At 33.1% G+C, this 27739-nt stretch overlaps 3 protein-coding genes across 4 annotated transcripts; 1 reads left to right on the plus strand and 2 right to left on the minus strand.

Moving 5' to 3' along the window:
• LOC118648085 (semaphorin-1A-like) lies at positions 1-27739 on the plus strand (the record flags this gene model as incomplete). Its single annotated transcript, XM_036294313.1, has 10 exons — positions 1-201; positions 10447-10551; positions 11597-11685; positions 18060-18201; positions 20852-21200; positions 22147-22229; positions 22361-22459; positions 23488-23772; positions 26275-26418; positions 27397-27739. Coding segments are annotated over 10 exons (1814 nt in total), but the record flags the coding sequence as incomplete, so codon positions are not given.
• On the minus strand, positions 12330-13433 carry LOC118648086. Its single transcript, XM_036294315.1, has one exon. It carries the CDS (start codon positions 13394-13396, stop codon positions 12458-12460), a length of 939 nt encoding a protein of 312 aa, XP_036150208.1. The 5' UTR covers positions 13397-13433; the 3' UTR covers positions 12330-12457.
• On the minus strand, positions 13350-17469 carry LOC105831832. Of its 2 annotated transcripts, XM_036294314.1 has the most exons (3): positions 16894-17469; positions 15273-16422; positions 13350-13459 (listed from the first exon to the last, which is right to left on the minus strand). In XM_036294314.1, exons 1-2 carry the CDS (start codon positions 17018-17020, stop codon positions 15278-15280), a joined length of 1272 nt encoding a protein of 423 aa, XP_036150207.1. In that variant the 5' UTR covers positions 17021-17469; the 3' UTR covers positions 13350-13459; positions 15273-15277. The 2 variants fall into 2 exon arrangements, with proteins under 2 accessions (XP_036150207.1, XP_012527713.2); XM_012672259.3 differs by lacking the exon at positions 13350-13459 and having other exon boundaries at positions 14487-16422; positions 16894-17196.

A 27739-nucleotide genomic window follows, 5' to 3' on the forward strand; every position in this document is an offset into this window, starting at 1 on the left:
GGGGAGGGAAACGAGAAAAACTCGTTTCGAAAAAAACGTTTGCTTTTATATATTGCACACCCGCCACGATATGCAAACACGTCGTAATTCAGAACTTCTCGTTTATATTCCAGGATGGAGCGTACGTGAAGAAGAGCGATATGGATGGTCTCGGGCTTTGTCCTTACGATCCGACACACAATAGCACAGCGGTTTTCGCCGGTGAGTATCTTTCGCAGCAATTCAGAATAATAGTCATAGGTATGAAGCACCCCCCGCAAATTGATGTAAACGCGCCTCTCTTTATTTAACGGAAAATAAATTTTTTTTAAAACGGTTCTATCGACAAATAATATTTACTTTCGCGACAACTTTAGTATTCTGTTAGCCTTCTTTGGACTTTTATTATCGTCTTTTCGCCAAGAAAATGCAATAAATCAAGGGTGCTTTACACTTACGGCCGAGGCTTTATGTTCAACTTATCGCATAGACCTCTATGAGGTCCAATTGAATGGATTGATTGAATCGAGAAACCGCGTGGATCAATATTTTCTCAAATCTTAACTTTGAAGAATTTTATTTTCCTGAAACATCGGACGGACTCCGGGAAAATGAATTTCCGACGTGGTAAATCTCGACGAGCAGTGATTTTCTCTAAAATATTTATTTTGCTCTCGGAGGAATTTTAGATGATATTCCACAAAGAATGGTTTTTCCCGCCCATCGAGACGCGACGGGTAGCAGTGTTATCGAAATATTTGTAACGTGAAAACGTCCGCCTGCCCCATCCCGGCTGCGGAAAATATTTATCGAGAACATTTTTATTACATTTTGAAACATATGCCGCGCACCGGACACACACGCGCGCGCGCGCGCACACAGATTTGACGGGCGACGCGTGGCTTTGACGACGGTGAGTGCCACTTGAGAGATTCGACCGCTCTACAACGAGTGAAGTAGCTTGTGAGAACGAGAAGCTCGACGCGAATATCACGAGTCCTCGTGCATTCCGCACAGGGCCGATTGAGATACAGGCATGATTTGCGTCTCTTATCCGGAGCGTATGCTGGAGATAAATATGCGTGAACCATTATGACAGAGACTACTCTTAAAAATTATTCCCTCTCCTTCATCAACCGCGCGATTTCGTATGCTTTTTGTAATATATAATTTGCAGAGTTGATTTTATTTCTCTACGTCAATACTTTACGTTGTTTTCTGTCGTTTTTATAACTCAATATTATTTCGTACTGTAAAGCATACTTTTAAATTTACATTATGTTTAACGTTCTCTCTTAGTAATTTTATTTTTATTTGAATTTTTCGAAAATTGTGCTAAGAAAAAAGTTATTATTAACAGTTGACTTTTCCCATAATTAATCTTTAATCAGTGATGCCGATGCAAAGATCCGAATCGTCCTTTTTCAAAGGAAAAAATATCTCGAGATCGAAGCACTAATTTCTTTATATTTAATGGATTTAGCCGTTTGCTTGCTCGAAATATTTCTATTTGTTTCTCTCAAAAAGTTTCTCTAGAAATTCTTTTATCTTGCTGTTAAACTTACTTTTAATATGTTTGCTATTTTTAGCATGAGAAGGGAGATTGGTTTCGTAAAAACCTCATGTGCTCCAGTTACGCATTATGCCCCAGTTAAGGGTTAAAGATGAATAAACTTCGCGCGTGTTAAAGAAACGACTAGCTGAAATTATTCAGAGATGTTCTACCTCAGATTAGTGCGAAATCTGTTTCTATTTCCATTGCGTCCATTAATTTCAATTTTATTTATTTATTCTCAAGCTAGACAATTTTGAATTGGCAAACAGTAGAGAGAAATATTTCACGCTACGTCACGTTATGACCACGTAAAGAATTTCATTATTTTTTTTTTTTTTTTTTTTTGCATATTGTATTGTACATAAATGTAACGTATAAATATACATGTTACATATATAATAATTAATTTCTCTTGTAAACAATAAGACATACTTAATTCAATTATCTAGAAGACTTTTTTAATTGAATTGATGTTATTTTGTTAAGACGTTGAGTCGTTCAGATATAAAATAATAATCACTTTTAAGTTTAAAAATTTCATCTTAATATTTCTTATAGGACTTTACTTAAAATTGTGTTATAATAGAATTATATTAATTTTGTATGAAACAAAAAGTTGATTTTTAAAAATGAAAAGTACAATACATAAGTAATTTGCTCGTTAAATGATGACGTAGTTCATCAATATTAGAACATTAATATAGTGCTGTTAGAAGATATAAAAGTTCGATATAATTTGATATAAAAACGATATCCTGTGCGTTTGCCCGAGAAACTTTTTACCTATGTGACGTATAACGTGCACTTTCATACGTAGAACGTTATAATTTGCTGATTACGAGGCACGTGCGCACGTCGTATGTTCGCCAAAGTGCAACGGTAAATCAATACTCTGGCAGTGCAAACGATGCCTTGCTCAATGAAGTCGTTTTACAAACATGTTTGATATTTCTACGTGTAAATGGCATGTCTGTGGGACGCAGCATCCAAACTATAAAAGATTCTCTATACATGTGAGTTTTGATGGAATAATTGAGAAATTACGAAAAGAAATTAAACGTGCGAAAATGTCCTAAGTTTTTTTAATCTCCGTTTATATGCGAATTGTCTATTTAAAAATTTGTGTAAAAACCTTTCTTAAAAAAATTAGAAAAATTTTAATATTAAAATTAATATATAATATAAAAATTAAAAGGCAATATTGTTGTTAATAGTGCACAATAGAAAAAGAGTATGTGTATGTACAATATATATTGTTACAATTTTTTTGATACAACAAAGATCTTCCATTATTTAAAAAATCCTGATTTTCTACTTCTTTTTCTATCTCGAATCTGTATAGTCTCTTATCGAGACCAATAATTCAATCGAATGTGTAGCGATACGTTTGACATCAATATAATCTTGTAATTTGGAAAATTGTAATAAAATCGATTATAATTTTCGATATCTGCGCTGCAAATTTTGTTTTATCAAAATTTTTTTCTATAATTTTTTTCTTATTATTCTTTATATCTTTATATGCATTCAACGACTGTGTTCGTAAAAGTATATTTACAATATCCAGTATAAGAAATAACAATTGCAATTACTCCATTAATTGTGGATTAATTCTCTAACTTTATTAGATATATTTAATTATTAATTATTACGTAATTATTTCGTAACTTATTTATATTTTTCGATTCCTAAATATGGATCGCTTTTCATATTTAATTGCATGTTGTATTAATGAGATCTACAAATAAATGGCCAGACAAAGTATGAAGTAAAATATAATGGAACGATATAAATGATTAAAGCGTAAACGTGTATGCATATATGTTGTAACTCATTTATTATCTGTTATTTCAAATATATTATAATAAGATTTTTAAAACTAAAACAATATTAAAACTAAAACAATATTGCACATTTTTTAAATTATAAAAATTATTAATTATTAATATGATATATTTTGTATATTTTAATTTTAAGTACATAAGTTTAGATTTTTATATATTTAAAAAGAGCTTGTATAAAATTCAGAATTTATATGCGATACAAAAGTTATTTTATTATCTTATTTTATTTTTAACTCTTTTTAATGTAAGTGTATCGCTTATTTTTAATTGTTGCTGTAAATTTATTAAAATTAAAAAATTTTAAACTTTTGTTATATTTTGAATTTAACAAGTGAAATAATTTACAAAAATTGTATATATGACTTGTTTTATTTCGTTGCCTACAACAAAAAGAATCGAGGAACGTTTCAATAAAGTTTAACAAAGTTAAAAATTCATTGTTTGAAACTTTTTGTCAACAAAAAATACTTTTCAAAATGTGCTTCTTTATATTATTTTGAATGTACACATTAATTTTTCAATATTGTATTGAAGGGTTATTTTAATTTTCTAATTTTTTCACGTATTTTAATATTTCTTAGTTTTGTAAATTCACTCTCCACTTTAATGATAATACATTCTTGCAACGTAAAAGTAAACAATAGATTGGATGTTTTTTTTTTTTTTTAATGACTCTTACATGAATGAATCTTATGTGTTCCACTTTAATTTGAACATACGGACGATCTTTCCCGCATTCCTCAACAATTTTCGCGAATTTAGGTTACCTGCTCCAGAATCCAAAATACGATTCGTGAAACGGTTGGCGAGAAGTTTTCCTCTCAGAAGATATATATTCTCTCGCGGGAAATAGAGAATACGTTCTATCATCGTATCCGTTGATTTTGGGGGAAGGTGATCTGACGGAGTCTTGTCGTTTCGGAAGGTCTTCACTGAAAATTTCGTCTCTTAGCTTTACCAGTAAACTCTTTGTACTGACACTGCTTATATTGCTTCTACTTCGCGCAAGCTACCGTCCCTCCTTACGCTGTTGAGGAATTTCGTCATCTCGGGAAATCCTTTCAGGCGCTTTATTCCTCGACGGCGAAACCTCCAGCATTTATTTTCGTAAAACCAGATCAGCGTGAACATTCGCTGGCAATCGGTGTACGTTTTGCCCGTACAATCTTTATAATTATATAAATAGTATTGTGTACTCTTTAGTACGTTTAATCTATTCTTTCAATTTGGTCATTTTTGAGATATGTAATCCGTCTTTTTAAAAAGGATGGTTTGATTATTACGTTTAAATTATTTATAGTCTATTTCGTATTATAAATATTTAAAAACATAAAGAATTACTGTAACACACATAAATCGGAGAAACGGCAGATCGGACGCACGTCAGTTTTAAATATCTTTTTTTTTTTAACCGTTTTTCAATAAAAATATTGCCTTTTTTCGTGACAAAAGCCGTATTGCGTAGTTGGATTTCTCACGCGTGGCTTTTATTCGACAAAAAAAAAAGGGCAATTCTTCAATCAAAACTCGCGTCGTTGTTCCAAATCGCTCGGCGCTCGAAACCCCTTTTAATTCCCGCGTTATAATGCATATTACCCTGCGTTAGCGTACATTCGGAATTCCTGCTTTCAGCAGCGACCCTGCTAGGCTACCTGCCGAAACTTTCGTCAAGTTTTCGCGGCGAAACGACACGGCACCGCCGGCGTAATGCGCCGGCGACGCAACGGTGCATTAAATCACCCCCCTTAAGTATAGCGCGCGTATGCACGCACGCAGCTCCAGAGATCTCTCGACGACGTGTTACGTGTCCCGCCCGTGCGCAGGGGGATGCGAGCGCAGGGGCGGGGAGAGGGAGAGAGGTCGGGGGATGCATCGCGCGTACGTATAGCCCAAGCCTCTTTCCCGCAGGTATTACGCGCGTGGCGCACGATATTCGCGAGCCTCGGCGTTGCCACCGCAGGCTCTACCGTAGATTTGTAGCCTGCAACGGGGCACGTTCATCCCCCTAAGTCTAACGTCTGCCTCGCCCCCGTTATATATGACCATCCGGCCGCTATATACACTTATCGCGCGCATACGTTGGCCGGCCTCAAATCCCATCGTGCTTTTTGAACGTGAAATATGGGAGGCCCCCTCCCCCCTCCCCCCCTCCCTGCCGTGCGAGGAGAGCCGCAGCGGCGGCGGCGAATCCTTCGAGGATCTCCCTTACGGGTACACGGGGAGGAAATGCAGTAGCACAACGGATGCTGGATATACCCCGTATACTGTGTATACTGTGCAGCGCATTACGTACTCCGTGCAGCAAACACACATAGCGATCGAAATCCATGGATTTTTCCGGGGTTTGCCGCGACCGATTGCGCGCGGGACACTGAGAAAAATTGTCCGCGTGCAGGATTACCTTCAAGATGACGAGCTCTCTTCCCTCGAACGGGGAGGCAAATTCTCTAGCAAATTGAAGGGTTTACTTTCAAGCGCGTCGTTGAATATTAAAGGAACAAATTTAAACCGATCCCTTTGGGGGCCAAGTATCATTTATTTTGAACTTTTATATGCGGAAATTTATTATGTAAACATTTGAAAAACGATCTCAATTATTTCCTCATTCTATGATAGAATTGTTCACTTTCAAAGTGAGAGCAGCATCCATATTGACGTATGCGCCTGGTAATGATAAATCAATTTGAATCTCAAATTTAATTATATCTCTTATTATTTAACGTAATAATGATACATTAGTGAATTTAACAGTTTGTGCACATATTTGTGTCTATTTTTGAAAACGAAATCTTTAAGATTGATATTTAATTATTTTATTTAACTATGGAATAAAAATGTAACATTTATTGAACTTTATTTTTTATAATCAAATTAAAACTACTAAAAACTGGATTTCTATTATACATATAAGTATATGCTATATTTTTTATTCTATCATTACTAAAAAGAATATTGTTTAATTCACTTAAGCATTACTAAGGCATTGTTATCGAAATATGCAAACTGCAAATTTCTTAAGTTTATTCTTTTTTTTTGTAATTAACGACAAAAATGTTTACCATAATCTGAATTTTGATCCTACAAAGAAGAAAACGATGAAAAATTGATTTATAATGGCTCATGCAAAATAAATAATATTTTAACGAAAATCAATATTTTACTAGCTTTAGGCAAATAACTTTTAAACGAGTAAATCCATCCAAATGAACTTTCGCATGAATGTTTATTAGAGTTTTATTAACAAATGTTCTTTTCCATGCACAATTTTGATGAGCAGTTCAAATACTCCGGATATATTTATTTACTTGTTATCTACGGTATACTTAGTAGGTAAAACGATAACAATATGCTAGCAGTTTGGCAGCGATATATTACAACAGATTGACATCAATTGCATCCGCATTACGTTGCCGGCGAGCCTGCAGACATGAACGCATATCGGTGGTGGAAATCGAGCAGATCTACCGAGTGCAATATTATGGCGGGGAGATTGACGATAGAAGTCGAGCAGATTTATTGTTGTATAAACATTTAAAGCAGAACAACGGTCTATTGCCCTTAGTCCGCACTCAGCAAATTTACTGCCGATTTCTCTCTACTGTCAATTTTTTTATTATGTTCAATTACTCCGTTTGATCTCCGAAATTCCACCGATATTATTCAATGTGAAAAATTTTGCATCAAATCTGTTGCTTCCGCTGTTGCTCTTGTAGTTTTACAAGATATACTCTCGAGGCTCGGCTGTGTAAGTTTGTGAAGGGACCGTAAACATCGCGTCTCAAAGTTCCTCCCGGCATAGAACGGCAAGGAGAAATTTATGATTTCGGAAACGACAGCCAGAATAAGAGAGAAAGAGGGAGAGAGTTAAATCCATACCTTTAGAGAAAGAAATGTGTTCAGAAAGTATGTGCAAAGTTATTCCAAACCACTCCACATTTGCAGAAAATAAGCCTCCCGGAGCGCGGAATCGGTATTACAACACCGCTTGAAAATTGCATGCGAATGTCAGTTCTAGAATGCTTGATCTTCTCGTTTATGCTAATACGGGGGTTCACAAGCTTGATAAAAATTAATTCTCATTTGCTTACATATGGTAACGTTCTCGTCCTGGGAATCGTGTCCTCTTTTGCATAGGACCGTTTGGAAATGCGCGATACGAAATGAGATTGAACTTGATTGTTATTTTATTTGGCAACAATTTTTACTTTACAATTGTTTATTTTCTCTTTTTCACAGGCGTGTTGTTATCTCTCTTGCCCATAACGTGCTTATTTTAACATTAGTGTAATCGTGGCGTAACAGTAAATAAGATATATTTGTACTGTAATTATTTGGAGGCAAATGTTTGCGAATTTACGTAATGAATTATCCTATTTGACTGATTCATTAGCAGCTGGTCCGATAAAAATAACAATCACTTGTTACACCATTATTTTTATTTCTTTTATACAAATTATAATTCGATGTATATATTTATTACGTTTGTTCACGTTGTGTGCATGTACTGCGTTTATTCTGGCTGATTCTGTATGTACAATGCTAATGAAAATGTACGTATATATCTTTGATGAAACTCAATTTTAACGGGTATTTCAAACACCTGTTCTACTATATTTGCACGTTTTATTAAATTTAAAGCGACAATTACAATTGAATTATTTTAATAAGAAAATCTTACCGATTTAATTTAAATTATAAAGTAATTCTTATGAAGATTTTTTTCTTCAAATTTTAGTTATAAATAAATCATACAGATATTATTGTGGATCTATAGCTATACGACCTCTCTCTAGACAGATTATTAATTATTTCCATTTTATTTCCCCTTTACAGACTTTTTAATCCATTTAAAATAAATTTTCTTTTTATCTGAAAACACTGATATTTGATATAAAAATTTAATCGCCTTCCTAAAACTTGAAAAAAATTAAAGTCCTCTTCTAGATTAAAGAATTTTAAAAAATTAAAACAACGCATTTAGATGCTAAAAGATTATTTCGTAGTTGTAATTTTAACTTCATTTAACAAATATTTTACGATGAAATCTCCTTTCACACGAACGTAATATTAATAGTACTGGAAGGGTTTCTAGCACTCTTTGATGATTATGCATGTCCTTCTAAAATGTATGTTCTTCTCCGGTTTTAACATTAATATTATCACGTTATCTTCTTCCCTCTATACCAACCCCTTTCGCTTAAGTTCCTTTACCTACTTTGTGTTTGCACGATACCACATCTATTATTTTCCCTACAGTTATTTTCTCTAAGTTGTGAATGTTATAAGAGGCAAATTTCAAGGAAGAAGCAAATACTAAGTACAGTATAAGTATGAGTTACATGACGATAAAATGAATGCAGCTAAAGGGAGTTTAATTTGACATTTATTTTTATTTATTCGTTCGATTCAAACGAAAGGAGAATAGGAATAGAACTTGAATGTGCGTCAGATTCTTTTTTCATTATTATAATATTTTATTTTAATAGTTTTATTTTCTTGCTTCTTATTTTCAATCATAAAAATTGACTAATTACGGAAATTGTTATAAGATAAAACTTGTTACGATACATTGTGCTTCGCTCTCGTAAATATTGTTAACATACACTATGCTTACCTTTTTATTCGATTACATTATAGCAATTATTAAAGTAATCTACAGGTTCGCGGAAAGGTATATACGATTTAATGCGACTTACACACGCCAGACTTTCATACATTACTTTAATCTTAAACGTTACGCTCATGCAAGATAGTTGTTTCTATTGAATGCACCTCGCATGATATTCGGATTTTAATCATTCTTCGTCATTATCCTCTATACCTTTTTGTATCCATTCTCATTAAGTGCAGTGCGCTCTCTCTTTTTCTCGCTAAACCTTTTTATTAAATGTCTCCTCTTCAATTTATTATCGCATTTTTGTATTTTATACTTGCCATTTATCTAATTAAAAAAATAAATAACAAATAAATGAGTGTAAAAAAAGCTAATAAAACGGCTAAATTTAAATGTCAACTTAATAAAATTTCAATAAAACCAATGTTTTAAGTATTATCAGAATAAAAATATATCAAACAACATACCAGATGACGCATATAAAAAATAATAAATAAATGTAAAAGGTAGTATAAAATATTTTTATTAAGATAATTTAAAATTTGCTCGGTTTATTAGCTTTTTACATTTATTTATTTGTTACTTTTTGTAAAAATTATGTGATACATATTTGTAAAAAAAATAACGAATGTTCATCTATAGAAATTGCTTAAAATTAATAATTAAACCGCGAATATATTTTGCATCAAAATAATGATAGAGACTACTGTATATAAACATTAATCGAAAAATGTTGTATTAAGAATTTGTCACAAAAAGAAAAAAATAGTTTTTCATTTAATATTCAAGATTTCAAAATGCTGTTGGACTTTATCAATGCAAGTCGTACAATGCAGTTCTAAGGATCAATTTTTTCAGCTCTGCCAGGTTCTTACGTCACTATTTTCTATCGAGAAATTACGGAAGAAAGAGTATTCGACGTGCAGAACAGAAATCGATGAAGAGCATTTCGATGTTGTATTAATTAAACTTATCGGCATGAAATTTGCAGACGGTGTTACCGTAACATTTTTTTTTTTTTTTTTTTAATTCATGCTAACGTGCATGCATTTATTTCCTAAATTAATACGGTAAAGAGTCGTGAATTCTGTAGAATATTATTAACGGAATTAAGCGCGGTATAATCACCCTTAATGAACCCAAGATACGGCATCGTTTAGAGGCTCTAAGGCTCCGTCGCGCCGGTCCTTCGAGGGCGCTTGGTAGCGTAAAGCGAAAGTTCGGTCACGACGTAGAACGTCATCCCCGGGTGCGTGCACACACTCGAGCCATCCTACGGATAGTACGCCGTCGACGTAAATTCAACGGGCAATTTCCGAGAGACGCGTTAGTAGGAGGAGGATAAATTAACACTGAGAGCCCGCTGTATTACCATCGACCTGATGGCGCCTCGTTTAGCTTGCAAATGTGGAAGGTGCGACTGACTGACGTGGAAACGTTTATGCATGTTTCAGAGGGACAGTTATATGCCGCGACGGTGGCTGACTTCTCCGGTGGCGAGCCGCTGATTCACAGAGAGAAAATCCGCACCGAACGCTCGGATCTCAATCAGCTGAATGGTGAGCATTCTGAAAATGGGAATACTGCGCGATAGTTTCGTAAATTTTGTACACGGAAAGAACGGTAAAAATTTATCTGACTATAGGTCTAAAAATAATTTTTTTTTATTGAACCATCAAAAAATTATGCAAGACACTTAATCATAATAAGTGATATTGCAAAAATTTTGGGCGTTCTTACAAGTTTGAGCGTTGTGCGTAATTATTTGATAGTCTGATATAAAACTATTTTCAAACCTACATGTAGTTAAATTTTTAAATACCTTAATAAAATTATTATTTCCGTGTAAGTTTATCCGTTTTGCGCGCAAACGATCTTACACAATATTCAATTCTAATAATTCGCAGAAAGTTCACTTTATTTTTTTTTTTTTTTTTTAATATTTAAATAATTTCTCAATGTGCATGCATTTACTTGCGTAAAGATTTTTTATACTGCAAAAGACTAATTTTGGATAAATGTAAAATTGGAAAATAACTCTGCGTAATCTGCATCTTAATATAGAAGCACGAGATAAAATGTATCGATTCAATTTTTTTGATAATTACAAAATTCTCGTTAATTCAATTTTTTTCTTCTGTTATCTAAAATTTTAATAGTTGCTAGCACAATAATAGTCGAAATACTAGAATAATGTGAAAATTATGATTCTTTCAAAAGTAAAAAAAATTTCCGTCACACGAATGTTCAAACTACCAAAGCAACAATTTGATTTTGAGCATCACTATGTAAATATATTGAAATACACATCAGTTAAATTTATTGAAATATGAATTTATAATACAAATTACAATGCATAATAATTATAAGAAATTATATTATAAATTATGTAAATTTGTGTACATTATCATATAAATTATGTAAATTTATAAGAAATATGAAGTTATTATTATCTGTAACATTTAGCTCGATCTTAACAAATGGAACAATTTTGTTTTTATTATTTTACTTTTATTATTGAATAAATGATAAAAGAGAAAAATTGTATTGTAAAATACATATCACATACTATAGAATAAATTCGATGTAATCTCACTATTTCAGGTCCGAATTTTGTCAGCTCATTCGCTTATCAGGATTACGTATTCTTCTTTTATCGCGAAACAGCTGTGGAGTATATGAATTGCGGAAAGGTGAGAGATTGTGGCTTTTAATATTTCTCTTAATCCTGAATTTTATTAACTATTACTGCATCAGTTAATGAAAAAATAAAAACAACTTAATATCATTTTTTAATAAAAAAAAATATATTTTGATTATATCTGAAAATAAAACCTAAAAAGTATCAATTAATTTGCAATTTATAATTTTAAAATCTTATTACTTTAATAGTGTTTTTTTAAAGTCATTTATTGATGATTATTTAGCGATTGCTGGTGAAATAATTAAGTGATTAAACGAACTTACCTGTAAGTGAAGTTCTATCATAATTGTATGTAGCGCCTCTTCCGAAAGATATAACACGTAGTACTCTCCGCTCTATGCCGAGGTCGCCACAATTTTTATAGTTAGAAACCAAAAATTCTCCCCTCCTCCTAGGGGATTCCCGCCAGCGCTCGTGTCATTCTTTGAAAGTTCCGCCGTAGTCTAGTATGATATGTGGAATCCGAGATGCTATCGGATGTGGGTACAGGGTGGGACTTATCTTTCGGAAGAGGCGCTACATACAATTATGATAGAACTTCACTTACAGGTAAGTTCGTTTAATCACTTAATTGTATTTCGCGCCTCTTCCTCAAGATATAACACGTAGATGTTTAAAGGTGTGACTACGGCTATAATACTATAATTTTTATTTTTCTTTGAATGAATATAAAGGAAAAAACAACGCTTTAACGATCTAATTACTCTAATCGTTTTTGTAACTCAAATGTTGACAGTATAAAGTAATGACTCCGTTTTCCTTTATCTGTCTAATATCGCACGACCAAACATTCTTACGTCTTGAACTAAGGGTCTATCGTAAAATTTAGTAAACGTAGATGAGTTTTCGGTCCAACCTGCTGATTTCCTTATTACATCGATATTAATACCTTTGCGCTTCGCGGCAGAGGTAGAAGCGTGTCTTGTACTATGCGCTGAAAAAATATCTGTATCTATACCGCTTTCACGTAAAACATCTTTTACCCATCTACTAAGTGTTTGCGTCGATGCTTTTTTGAAAGGCTTTTTGAACGAAATAAATAGGACTGTTATGTTTTTTCTAAGATTTTCGGTCCTTTTGAGATAACATTGAAGAGTTTTTGCTGGACAAATGTTCGGATTTTTCTTAAAAAACGGTAAAATTAGTACAGGCTGACTTCTCCCGGGTTTAGAAGTTTTAATTCTCTCCGGAATTTTAATTTCTATTAAGCTAACTTTAACAATTATGTTTCTTATATCTATTAAAGATAAGGTCTGGATTCTATGACCTGTTACTAGTGCTAGCAATGTTATTAATTTTTTACTTAACAAATCTAGGGTTAAGTCCTCATTTCGTAAGTCTCCAAAATAATCAAGGACTATTCCTGGATCCCATGTGGATTCATATTTTGGTTCCGGGGGTCTTAACTTTGATATTCCTTTAAAGAATCTTTTAATAATTTCATTCTGTCCTACCTCCGGGTCTATAATCAGTGAAATGGCCGATCGCATGCTATTTAGAGAACCGTAAGACGCTCCCTTATCATATTCTTCGGTTAAGTATTTTACTACATCTACTATTTTTGCGTCATAAATGGGCAAATTTTTTTCCTTACAATATAACCACCATTTTTTTAATGCGTAATCATACTGTTTTAAGGAAGAGTCGCTTAAGGAAGCTATAGAAATCGTTATGGATTTCTCCGGAATGCCCTTTGCCATGAAAGCTCTCCTGATAATTTCCCGGCCACCAGGGTAAGAGATTTCCACAGAGGATGTGGCTTCCTGTCAGGTGAAAGTAAAGTTTTATTATTGAGTTTAATTATTAACGGTTCCGTTTTTAGCATTGAGGCGAACAAGGGGTACCATGGTTGTGTTGGCCAATCTGGCACTACAATTATCCCTCTTGCTCTTTCAGATTTTATCTTTTGTAAAACTTTAATAATTAACACAAATGGTGGAAATGCGTAAAAAAAAAAAATTTGTTCCAGCTTATAGTAAAAGCGTCGACTGCCATAGCATCCGGATCTCTTGTCCATGAGACATAATTTTTGCATTTCGCGTTAATTCTTGTTGCAAACAAGTCTATATCGGGATAACCAAATGTATTAGTAATTTTCCGAAAAGCTGCATTTGATAACTCAAACTCCGTTTCGTTATTCAATCTTCTAGATTCTAAATCAGCTTCCACATTTTCTTTCGAAGAAATGTAGGATGCGAAGACAAATATTTCGCGTTCTTCACACCACTTCCATATAGCTTTTGCGAGATCACTAAGTTTTTTGAATCTAATACCGCCCATTCGATTTATATATGAAATCGCAGTGGTGTTATCAATTCTTAATAAGATACTGCAATTTTTAAGTTCTTTGGCAAAACATTTAAGTCCGAAGAAAGCTGATAAAAGTTCTAAATAGTTTATATGATGCAGCTTTTCGGCTTCATTCCAATGTCCATGTGTTTTAATATTCTCACATGAAATTCCCCAACCTGTCAGGGAAGCATCTGAAAAAATGACCAGATTAAATTTTTGAGTAGCAATATTTGAAACTCTATGTAAGACATTTGATTCCCACCACGAAAAATCTTCTTGTAATTCCTGATTTAATTGTATAACTGTATCATAATTGCCATCGGTCTTTAGCAGGGCTAAATATTCTTCCCTTTCAAAGTTTTTGATATGTGTCCAACTATATTTAATGGCTGGACAAGCTGATACTAATAACCCTATTAACTGTGCTAAATCTCTAATTTTACATTTTTTCATTATTTTGAATTCTCTAATTCGATCTCGAATCTTATATCTTTTTTCTGGTGGCAATTCTAATGTCATTTTTTGTGAATTTAATACAAAGCCAAGGAATTTACAGCTCTGAGAGGGAATCTTACAGCTTTTTTCCTCATTAATGATAAAACCTAACCTTTCTAACAGTTCCACAGATGTGTTTACGTTCTTTAAGCATTCTGCGTATGTGTTTCCTAATAGAAGTAAATCATCAAGATAAATTACCGATAAAATTCCCAAACTTCTTAGATAGCTTATCACCGGTTTCATGATTTTTGTGAACACATATGGAGCCGTATTAAGGCCAAACGGTAAGCAATTAAATTCATAAAGTTTGTCTTCAAATAAAAAACTCAAGTATTTTCTATAACCTTTGTCAATGGGGATCGTGTAATAAGCCTCTTTGAGATCTAATCTACACATATAACAGTTGTGACTTACTAATTTACTCGCTATCTTATAACCCTCCATTTTAAAGTGATCCGTGTCAATAAATTTATTTAATTTTTTCAAGTTAAGAATTAATCTACTTGAGCCATCCGGTTTTGGAATCAAAAAAATACTAGATAGGAATTGATTTTTTTGTGAATGGCTTTTACTTACTACTTCTTTTGAAATTAATTGCTCAATGTGTTCTCTAATTGTGTTTTTCTCTGTTAAGGACCACATGGGCTCTTTTGGATTTGTATTTTGAAATACTGAACGAGCAAAAGGAATTTTATATCCCTCTATCCACTCCAGAATTCTGGAATCGGTAGTTAAAGCTTTCCATTCTTCTAGGTAAAATTTTAATCTACCCGCCGGTCTACTTACGTCACTTAATTTTGTGATTTCTTCTGTTGTGCTGGAGTTTGTGATTTGGGACTGCTGCGATTTTCCTCGTTCTGACCTCCCCAATTTTTCTTGTTGGGATGGTTTCGATTGTAACTTTTGTTTCGATACCCGCCTGACGTCTTGGGTTTGAAGGGTTGACGTCGAGGCGGGGCCTTGAAGTTTTTTGTTTTCTTAGTGTTTTTAGGGTTCGCCTTCAGATCCTTACTCGATCGTTCAATTGATTTTGCCGCCTTTAAACGATCGCCCAACTTCTGGCCAAAGAGCCATTCATCCGCCGTTGATGATTGTAAGACTTCCTTCTGAGAGCTATTAATGACAGCAAGGATTAGGCTCCTGCGAGTCAGGGTCTCATCTCTCTGCAGATCTGCTAATAATCGAGTAGCCTCGCTGATCTTCTTAATTAATTCAATTTGAGTGGGGGGTAATTTTGGATTTTCTCTCTCTGTTTTATTACTGTTAATGATATCCACTATGGCACTTCCCATTAGGGCAAGACAAGCTGTAATTTTTTTTTTTTTTTGCTTTTCTATTATGCGATCATCCCTTTTCGTGGTTGTTTCCATTACAGAAACTTTAATTTCGTCATTTAATTTGGGAGGATCTATCAATGTGCAATTTTTTGGTGGTGCGTGTTCCTTTATTAATTTTTCCTTTTCTTCTTTTGGAAGACCTTTTTTTAAAATGTCCTCCAATCGAACGGCGATGCTTTTTGGAATTGAAGGAGCTAGCACTCTATCTTCCGCTACTCGTTTGCCGATAGCTTCTAGAATTTCTATGTCCAGGTCTTCGATGACGACCTCGTTTCCCTGTGTGGAAACGTCAGCTTCCTGGTTATTTGGAGGAGCTGAATTTTCTCCGGCCTTAGGTGTCAGTTGACCTTCATTAGAGATGTTTGATTGCGTTGTAGCAACACCGTTGGGATCATGGTTTTGCATTACAACCGCTGAATTAACTTTCGTTGGGTTAACCATGATCTCGTCATTTGTCAAAGGCGAGTGTTGATAATCCTCCGAAAATTCTAACAGAGAATTTGGAGGAGTACATGAGGGGCTTCTCGATAAACTCCTCAAGTCTGCTTTTTTAGTTGATTCTTGTTGACCCCGGTTCTCTGCCTTTGACTCATTGTTTCCTGAAAAAACTTTATTTCTTAATCTACGATTAAGGACAGGAAATCACATTCACGCCGGAATCAGTAAAACTGACTGGTTTTGCGGTATACACTGAAGGCCTCGTTTTGCCTTTTCGTCTTTGAGCTCAAGCTCGCCAACAGGTTAGAGCCTGTGGCTCGTCAATAGGTTAGAGCCTATGACGTGACGACCGTGTACCCTATGTATATATATATATATATATATATATATATATATATATACGCGTAAAATGTGTCTCAAGGATGTCATTTCATAAGCGATAGTTCGCTTGTCTGATGGGCTATTTACGCCAACAAGTTAGGTTATGTTGTACCTCTCATCTTGAGCTCAAGCTCACCACCAGGTTAGAGCCTGTGGTTCGTCGTAGGTTAGAGCCTATGACGCTACAGAGGTGTATCAAGCGATATGTGTTGATGAGAAAGAGGAAAAGATCCTCTTGATGTGATACTTACTTGTACCTTTCTGTATTATGTTTTTTAATTTCCTTAATTCCTTCGATAAACGCCTCATTTTTTTGTTTACTTTATTTTCCTTGGATTCATCGTCTGAACGTGAGCTCTTGTGCTTCCTTTTTCCCATTTTTTCCTTATTTTTTCCTTGAAAATGCACTGGCGATGTGACTATCTCGGCACAAAGATAAAGAATGACACGAGCGCTGGCGGGAATCCCCTAGGAGGAGGGGAGAATTTTTGGTTTCTAACTATAAAAATTGTGGCGACCTCGGCATAGAGCGGAGAGTACTACGTGTTATATCTTGAGGAAGAGGCGCGAAATACAATTCTATATTTATATAATTAAGTAAAAAATTATAATATTGATGTTATGTTAGTTATTGTTAGCATTTAAAAGATGTCAAACAAGACATAAAAATGTCTTTTAGATGTGCGTATTGTTTCAAAAGTTAATCTCCGTTTTTCATTACGCTTTGTCTTTTTTCCAATTCTTAGAGAACTAGTATAAAAAAGATAAGTAAAATTAAAACCTACTATAAATGAATTTTTGCCACGTGCTAATTCAAAATTTAGTACAATTTTTATTATTAAATCTTAATGTAGTTTAAAATAATTTTATAAGACTTCTTATATAAAAATAGTTTAATTATTCTACCTTGCAATCTATTAAATAATCTATAAAAATATTAATCTTAATTATATGAGTATTAATATGAGAAAAAATGAATGACATTTGAGAGTTACAGTTAATTTATATCAATAGACGTCAATAGAAATGGATTAATTTTAATTTCAGTTTAACTCACTTTCTGTCTTTTTTAGTTCTTAGAATTAGAAAAAAAAGTTAAATAGCGATTAAAGTAAAACTGTAATTAACAGAAACGGACAATTAGAACGAAATATTGGAATTTTCGCTAAAAAATAATTTGTGCATGCCACGCATATACAAGGCAATATTATTTTTATTTTTTTCAGTGCAATATGCACGTACCTCTTTATTTTTAATTTATCGGAATTAAACAAATTTCCACTTGTATGTCTCGTGTCGGGCTCTTTAAATGGAGAAGGGACCTCTCAAAATATCTGAATCCGTTCGTAAAAAAGACGTGGAAAAATATAAAACACACGGAGACCGGGTTGCTTTACGAGTTTCATTCACATTGCAGTCGGTCTACTCGCGGGTTGGCAGAGTCTGTCAGCACGATAAGGGCGGGCCACACGCATTTAGCGACAGATGGACGAGTTTCCTGAAAGCGAGACTCAACTGTTCGGTACCGGGAGAATACCCCTTCTATTTCAACGAAATACGTGAGTATGCATATGCGCGGTCCTTTCGCGGCTTCGATCGTGAGTACGCTCGAGTAGTTTCAAACGAGGGCTCTCGCCACGCTTCTAAAAGGTCCTCGTAAAAGAGCCTCTTCGATTCTGCGCCGCGTTAGTTCTCACTTAGTACATACACCGCGCGCGCTCCTCTCTCTCTACTTTTTAAGTTTTCTGCGATTTCCGCCCGATATACTTTGGCGTTCTACGATATACTATGAGAAGGAAAATGCAATTTTAAGGACTTTAAAAGTTACTTTTTAAAAGAGATAGGAAGAATGACTGCAGCGCTGGATTTAATGTTTTATGCTCCTGCTTTAATGCATAGTCCAATTTTGCAGTATATATTGCATCACATGTTGCAAATACATTGTATATTCCTTTAAATGTAATTATATATCTTTTTTACATAAATCGATATGTCTCATTATATCGTGCGCGTAAAAATATTAAAATACAGTCACAAAAAAATGAATATTCCACAAAATATATATTTCATATTTTCATATAAAAATATCTCAGAATAAAATATAAAATATCTCATAAACTATTGATTTTTTTCATGACTTTATCTCTTAATATGCAGAATAACCTTGCTTTTACATGCCAAATGCGGAAAGAGAGGGAGAGAATAAAATTACGTTAAAAAAATATTATCTTTTCCCATTTGTAAAAATATTGATGACGTTAATGTCTTACAAAAACACGTATTATAGAAGATTTATTGCATACATCATATTTTTCTCCTAAAAAAATCTTTATTTGAAACAATATTTTGAAAAATATGCTGTTGGTTTTGTTATGCTTCTCATTTCTTATCTTGTCAAATATAAAAATGGTACACAACATGGGTGTCCGTGTTCGCAAAATTAAAATTGCATGCCGTTGTCCACTTTTTTGCAATGTTGGCATACGTATTACATATAATATTTCTAATATTTACATTTACGTGGATTGAGTAGAGTTGCAACATTGCTTGCAAATACAAACATTATTGTTATTGCACATTATTTATCCGTTAATACAATAAAAATAATATCACGCTGCAGAGCAATAGTTGCGTTTCTAATATTTACACGCAGAGTTTTAACATAGGAGAAAGAATTGTAACGCGTTGTTTGCAAGTATATATATAAATATATCTTAGAAGCATTATATAGAAAACATGAGGAATCCTATTTGCAATAATAAACATAAAATCGTATTATAAATAACATTATAATAAGCACACATTTACATATTTAATATATAAAAAATGTTTTTCTCTATTTTCGCGTGATACTTTTTGTTACATTTATCAGTTTTTGGATTTCTCATCCATTCCACACGTACAGCGCAATCGGATAAGTCACTCTAGCGATCTATCGTACAGCGAAATGGACTAATCTCGAGTGTGAAGCACAATAGCCGTGCACTATCGCGTTTAGGACCAGTAGGAATGGAGAATGAACGAGAGGAGTGCTCTATTCTCGTAGAATATTGTCGTCGCGAATATCGAATTGAAATCCCTATGTTGGCTTCGCGAAGTTGGCGCGCCTCCAGATGTCCGGGAGACGCCGCGAAATCACAGACTGCTCCGCTGATTATTCAAACTTTGTATCTAATCGCGAAACTCGGATAAGACTAATGACGGGATAGGTTTATTAATGTCGATGCATACTTGAACTCTCTCTTTATGAAATCAAAACAATAATAAAAAGGGCTCTAAGAATCAAACGCAATTATTTGTTATTTTATATAAGAAATTTTCTATTTCATATATAAGAAAGTTTTTGAAATTCATTTTTTATCAAATTACATGTTAAAAGTGCTTATTAATAAAAGTTCATAAGAAACAAAATTATTATAATTCATCAACTTAAATCTTTTAAACATAAAAATTGCTTATTCAATCTGCAGCAAATCCTGCTGCTGAAAATATTTCTTTTATTAATTTAATATTTCTAGTTCCTATAAATTGCGCACCAATTTTGTCAGTCTTGAAACACAGTTATTAGCTACAATATCCAGAAACATCTTTAAGATCCTCTCTTTAAAAAAAAAACAGTATATTTATTGTAAAAAATAATATCGTAGCCAAGATAAATCTATTAATTATCTCTCCAGAGTTGACGGCAGATTTATTGAGAACCTACGGCTAATTAGAAATCTTGAATTATTGTTATTAAAGAAACTTAGTATTCTCATTCTTTTTTACGTTATTAAGATCTCTTGAAAAAGAAATTAATTAGTGGCTTTTAACACAAATTAACTGTGTTACAGACGTTTTAACGTCAGCTCCGGAAGGTTAGTAGAATAATTATGAAAAAAAATGTACAAAAGAAAAAAGTGAATAATGTGAAATTAAACAATACCAGAATCGAATCGTCATCGTTCAGTACGTCAACAATTTCTTCAATCCGATATTCGTAGATCCAATTCCGGACGACCAGAAAACCATTGTAAAAAAATATTATAAAATTCACTTTGACTGAACCTTGCAAATCATTTCCCTGTGCATGCCGTTTTTTTTTTTTAACATCTCATATAATTTGTGAAATATTCTTTTGATCAGGTCACGTTAGAACACTTGCATCTATCAGCGCGAGGTAGAGGCACAAGACAAAAATTATTTTGAAAAATGTTTTGTCTTATTTAGAGTCGACGAGCGACGTCACGGATGGCCGATACGCGGGCAAATCCGCGCGATTGGTGTACGGGGTTTTTACGACCCCGGTGAACTCCATCGGTGGCTCGGCTATCTGCGCATTCTCCATGGACAGCATTCTCGAGGTCTTCCAGGGCGCTTTCAAAGAGCAAGAGACTATAAACAGCAACTGGCTGCGAGTACTTCCGGAAAAGGTGCCCGAGCCCAGGCCGGGTGCTTGCGTCAACGACTCCAGAACACTTCCGGACATTACGGTCAATTTCGTCAAAGCGCATCCCCTCATGGACGACGCGGTGCAATCCTACTTTTCGTTACCTGTGATAACTAAAACCAGTTTCAAGTAAGCAATCCAATTGACTAGTATTTTTTATTAATATATCTTTAATTCGTACTATTTAACCCAAAATATATTTATTTTCTTAGTGACATTGTATTTAATTATTTTTTACATTTGATGATTTTGTCTTTGATGTGAGATCTTTTTTCTCTGTAAAAATTTTTTTATTTTTAAATCACAAATGTTTGTAAAAAAAATTCAACTATGATCGAATAAAGCTATTCTTTAATTAATTGTGTTTTCATATATCAGTCTGTATTCTCTTATTTTTTCAATATTTTTTAGCTCTTATTGACTTAAAATAACTTAAATAATATGGTGATATAGATTTAAATTTGAATGGCGGATTAAATACGGATTTTTTTGTTAATATTTTTGAGAAATGTTGACAAAATTAATCAATATTTTCATGTATATTTTCAAATGTCAAACTTAAAAACATGTATTACATACATGCAAAATATGCAAGAATTCTTCTCGTTACACTGAAAAATAATTTACTAGATTGAAATAAATATTTTTTTAAATAATACCAAGCAGAAGTTTTGTAAAAAATAAATAATATTTATTTTAAATAAGATAATATTTTCTATAATTTAGAAAATGTATAATACATTTTTTAAATAATAATTTTTCTTCTAAATAATAACTTTTCTTTATATATTTTTTATCTCTTTCTAAATTATAGAAAATCTTATCTTATTTGAAATAAATATTATTTATTTTTTACAAAATTTCTGCTTGGTACTATTTGAAAAAATATTTATTTCAATCTAGTAAATTTTTTTAGTATAAATTTTGTTTCGAATTTTATTGAATTTTCTACTAAAGTTATTTCTTATTATTTCAAACTTTCACTTTTTGTTAGATAACATTAACGGCTTAATACTTTACAACGTACTTTACAACGTACAACTGGTATTAATACGTGGAACTTTAATGTTTATAGTTATAGATTTACCAAAGTTGCCGTAGATCCTCAAGTGAAGGCGCTGGATGGTAAAGCTTACGATATACTCTATATCGGCACAGGTATATAAGTATTCATTTATTTAATTATGTATAATTAATCAATTATTGTATTTATAAATAATGTGTATACATTTGTAATAGCGATAATTTATATTTCTGCGAGATTAACGAGATTTACTTGTTGCACGCAGATGACGGCCGCGTTTTGAAGGCGCTTAATACACGCGCCCCAGAGTCGTACGACAATGTCGGTCAAGTTATTGTCAGCGACGTCCAAGTGTTACGATTCGGTAAGTAAATTCACTGTGAATTTTGCAGTCGCGTTGTCGCGAGTTTAACGAAAAACAATATTTCTTTTAGTTTTACAGTTAATGAATGTAAATACTGTATTTTTATGTTGCTATAACTACATGTATGAAATTACACAATTATATATATTATTGAAAAATGGATAGAAATTAACGAACGAATTTTTATTAATATAAGTATTAGCGCAACATTTTACAAAATTTTCGACAGACATTTAGTATTTAAATCCTTTATAGAACAGAAAAGAAAGAGAGAGAGAGAGAGAGATAAAATTTGATGGATATAGCCAATTTGAAGAGATCAATTGCAATGCAATAACTGCTTTTTTTCTTTATATTTTCAGTGCGCTTGGTTTTCGTACAATCTTTTTCGTGTACGAAAATGTGGAGTATAATCGAACGAAAGAACGAGTTGGGATTGAATAAGAAATTCAATGCTTCTTTTAAAAGTTCTTAAGAAGCTTTACATGCCGTATTCTTCTCGTTATATATGTTTCGTTATTTCCGATAAAAATTTAAAGAGTTGTGCTTATAAATTATATTAAATGGCAAATGACACAACATCGTTTTCACAAGCTAATGTATAAGACGCAAAGTCTTTTTTTACGTTTAATAATAATATTCTCATTAAAGTAATTTTTTTTAATGTGTCATGCTTTACTCCTTATCGTATGTTTTGAATATCTTCTTTTTTTCTCGATCCATCTTATTATCTCTCTCCGTAACACATTATAAAATTATTTTTCTTTACTAAATAATAAAATAAAATTAAATAAATTAAAATTAATAATTATAAATACTTTTTAACTCAAAATTTAATTTTTTATTACGCAAATAGGTTATTTATTTCACTTTTTAGAATTGCATCTGGATTGTAAGTGTACGTAGATATATTTTTTGGCAAACAAATAGAGAAATAAAATAGAAATAAAAATTTATTTCCATGCAAAGAGCGCGTAACACGAGTCACGTTCTTGATAATTTTGTATCTTGATAATTATTTGTTGCAGGCCAAGCGATTAAAGACCTTCTGGTGGTTCATTTGGCCGGCGAAGCGAGCAAACTGGTTGTGTTCGCAGACTCGGAGATCCGTGCGGTTCCCTTGCATCATTGCGATTCGCCTGCTGCGGCTACCTGCAGATCCTGTGTTGCCCTGCAGGATCCTCATTGCGCCTGGGACGCGACCGCGAACCTGTGCGTGGCGGTGCTAACAAAACTTCACGACAACGACGCCGACAAAACGCTGTTCCAGGATATCCCGACCGGTAGACACAGAAGTTGCGGACGCGAGCCAGGTACTTGCCTTTGACATATTGACTATATTATATGTTATCAGAACGCTCGTGTGGGTTGGAAAATACAATATTACGCCCGTAGATATAGTGTACCGCTATCCAACCGCTTCAATAATTTTATTTAATTATTTTGTGATCTTATCCTCTCTTCCTCGTTTTTTGTTTTACTTTCTTTTACTGCGACGAATGCAAGAAAAGTCGTGTAAACTAGTTCATGCAGTATGAATTTTCCGAACTTGAAATTTGAACGTTTTTCATTTATTTGTAATTATTTATAATTAATAATTATGAGTTATAATTATAAATCATATTCATAAATTATAAATTATTAATTGTTATTATTATATTGTTATTATAATTTATTATCATTATTCTATGTAGTTATTATTCATTATAAATAACTTTTTAACTCGAAATTTAATATATTATTTTATTATATATTATGTAAAAGTGTTTCTATTTCATTATTTAGCTTTCGTATCTGGATTTTGAGCATATATAAAAATATTTATTTTAGAAGGAAGATAAAAAATATATAAAGAAAAAAATAAAGTAAAAAATTAAAATATATTTTATATGCTTTTGTGAGCTATTTGAATATCGAGGAATCATTTACTGAAATTTGTTTTTGATTACTAGTTCAGAACAAGATCGTGTTTACACTCTAGCTCGCGTTCATTTCATATGTCGTGTATGAATTCAACATACGGATTTGAAAAAGTTGCAAAATTTTCCCGTGCAGCTCTTGACGCACCATCGTCTATTCAAACTTGTACTTTCAACGGGAACGATCAAGTTTGTTCCCCATCATCATCCAGTACAATCCTTCTTCCGTTATACGAAGGAAGAGAGAAAGATCGTAAGATTGTAAAATGAGAAATTGAAAATTTAAATAGAAAATCGAAAAAGGGGTCATCTTTTTGATTCGTACAGCTTTTTCAAAAGCTCCTGTATTAAGTGTATTTACATTAATTATACTTCCTCCACTTTGTTCTCTTGTCTTATGAACTTGAATATAAAACTCTTTTATTTTAAATGCGAAAAATGGAAGAGAGACAATTCAGCTGATAAACAAATCTAATATGTGACAATTGAAACGTGTGGTCGTTTTTTTGTGGACGCTTTTTTGTCAAATATGCTGCTAAAGAATGGGTGATGAAATATCAAGGGGTTCTTTTTTATAATTCTCAGTGAACGTCAAACTTCTTCAGATCTGACTTTTTACTCTTATGATTTTGCATGAAACTTGAAGTTTTATGAAAAATCAGAGAAATGAAATTAAAAAATTCTTTAGAGAATAACGCTTACCATTAAAAAAAGTAATGCATATGTATTAATATGTCTAAAATATATGGCTAAATTTTAATATAAAGAATTCTTGAAGAAGTTTAAATTTAGCGTCAGGTCTGAAACAGCTAATATTTTTCGCAAGTTCAACTATGCTAAGAATACTGCTCGCACGGCTAACACAGCTCACGATCAGCTATTTCATGGTATACACATGTATTCCTGCGTATACTGAAAACGTATATGTATATCTTCGCAGCGTTTTCGGGTTAAACACATTGGATATTCGCATCAGATATTAACGACGCTTAATGTATATCACGACTTACAGCTCTGTTCGAAACTGAAATTTTAAAATTGCAAATATCACGCATATGAGAAGTTAAAGCGTAAATTATTTAGCGAAAGGTAATATTAACCTGGAGTGCTCTATTCATATATTTTTTGCACTACTCTGAGTGAAAATTCACTTACAAAATTAAGAATTTTTTTACATTTTTTTCTATTTTATAGGTTGCAAGGTATTAGAAGAGCTGAACGAACACCATTTTAATGCATACAAAAGATCTTACTATATGTTATTTTGAGCTCAAAAATTTAATAACGAAAACTGTATTAAACTTTAATTACCACTTAAGTAAAAATTTACCTACAAAATTTAGAACTTTTCATTCTTTTAAGTATTTTTTACGTATTTTGTATCTAATAAGTTACCAGGTGTTAAAATAACTGAACTAACACTATTTCAATTATGAAAACAAAATTTTATCAAATATTATTTTACGCTATTAAAATTTTTACACCAAAAATTGTATTAAATTTAAATTAACACTTGGATGAAAATTTTGTATTGATTTGTGTAAAAGATCAACATAACTGATAATTTGTGGTATTAGATATTTAATAACTTCATGCTGATTTTGGTATTTTTCCGAACAAGTTAAAATTTGTTGAAGTTTAGAATTGAATTCAGCAAATCAAAAACTAAAAAAAATATTGTTTTTATTTGTCACTCCAGGGACCAAAAATTAATCCATTCTCTCTTGAATGTTTTATTTCAAAGTCACGATATACGAGAGTATGCTATCTAAATCCGAATTTAATATCGAATGCGAAGGCATACATTATATCTAGTATACGCTGCAATAATTATGCGAACTCATTTTGTACGTAATCATCTATCGTCTATCATCATATTGGTCAATGTTACTCCAGAGGTAACGAAGTCCGTCCAGCCGGCGGTGGCGTCCGAAATTGGGCGCGATGAGCACCCCGACGAACGAGAGAATGAAATCATCATCGAATTGGATCGGGAAAATCAGTACGGCCGTACACAGCCGAGGGCCAATGAGCCTCAAGGTAACCATCTGCGATATTGTCCATCGTCATATCACTGATATTATAGTTGCCTTCAGCGTTCGAGGTCGAAAATCCCTTTCACGTTTAATACAATCCCGCTTTAACTGATTCTCCTCTTGTGATATTTTGTTCTCCAAACCGGATTCATTTTTATGTTTGCAACTAATCTGTTTTATCAGCTAACATACAGAATGGTCCGATATTGATGGCTTAACTGAGAAATTAATGGTTCTATATGAAAAAAATAATAATGTAGAAATATTAATTTTTCTTTTTCTTATACAGAGCTTCGTTTTCAAGAGGAGATTAAATTTCCAAAAATGGAATGTTATAAATATCTCTACATCAATGTAATTTTATATCATCATTATCAATACCTTTTCTATTTTGCATAATTTTCATATTATTGATTAATTTGTGCTAATATAACTTTAAATGTTCATTCAACAATTATTTTGCATCATTATTTTAAATTCAACTATTTTCTCCGTTGGTAGCAACTCTAAAGATACGTCGGATACATTTATGTTGCAATATTAATAATTTTATGTAAAATGATATTACTAATTTATATGAACATTATGTATATGAATGTCCTTTTTGGATTTCTTAAAATAATTCTCTTAAAAGCGAAGCTTCTCATATAAAGAAATCTTATTCTACATTTTTTCATATAAAATCATCTTTTCCGATTATACGTTGTTCAAGGTGTTTAATTTTGCTGCCAATAACGAACCATTTTGTCGCGTTTGTTATATTTGTGCGGGTAAGGTGTCTGAAAAAAATCAATTGTATCTTTACTCTCTGTGCCTTTGTTTCTCTGCTATATGATTTATACTTTTTATTTACTCCTATTATTGCTTTAGTTTTTTCTTCCTCCCCATTCCGAAGACACCAGAGACAATACGCGCGAGCAGTTTTCGCAAGGGACAAATCCTAATATTCGATGTTGCTCAACTTGTTGCATTCTGATTGCAGGCGTGACCGTAACACCGGTAGTATACTCGGCCCAAACGTTGACGGGTGCGCTAATAGGAACCTGTTTCTGTTCCCTGGTGGCCGGTTTTGCCTTCGGTTTCTGGTTCTCCCAGAGGCTACGCGGCTCGTCGTATCCGGAGCCGTCTGAGCAACGGCAGCAGCTCAACCGGCTGACGGAGAGCTCGGAATCGCCCGGCTTCAACAATAAGTCCATAAACCTCGTGCTGAACGTGCCGCCCAAGAACCCGAACGGCAAGAACGCGAACTCGTCCGCGGAGAATAAGCCGGTCCAGAAGGTGAAGAAAACGTACATATGATACAGAAGGCGGCACAGGGCCGTTTG

Source organism: Monomorium pharaonis, unplaced genomic scaffold (genome assembly GCF_013373865.1).
Source record: "Monomorium pharaonis isolate MP-MQ-018 unplaced genomic scaffold, ASM1337386v2 scaffold_166, whole genome shotgun sequence".
Lineage (NCBI taxonomy): Eukaryota > Metazoa > Arthropoda > Insecta > Hymenoptera > Formicidae > Monomorium > Monomorium pharaonis.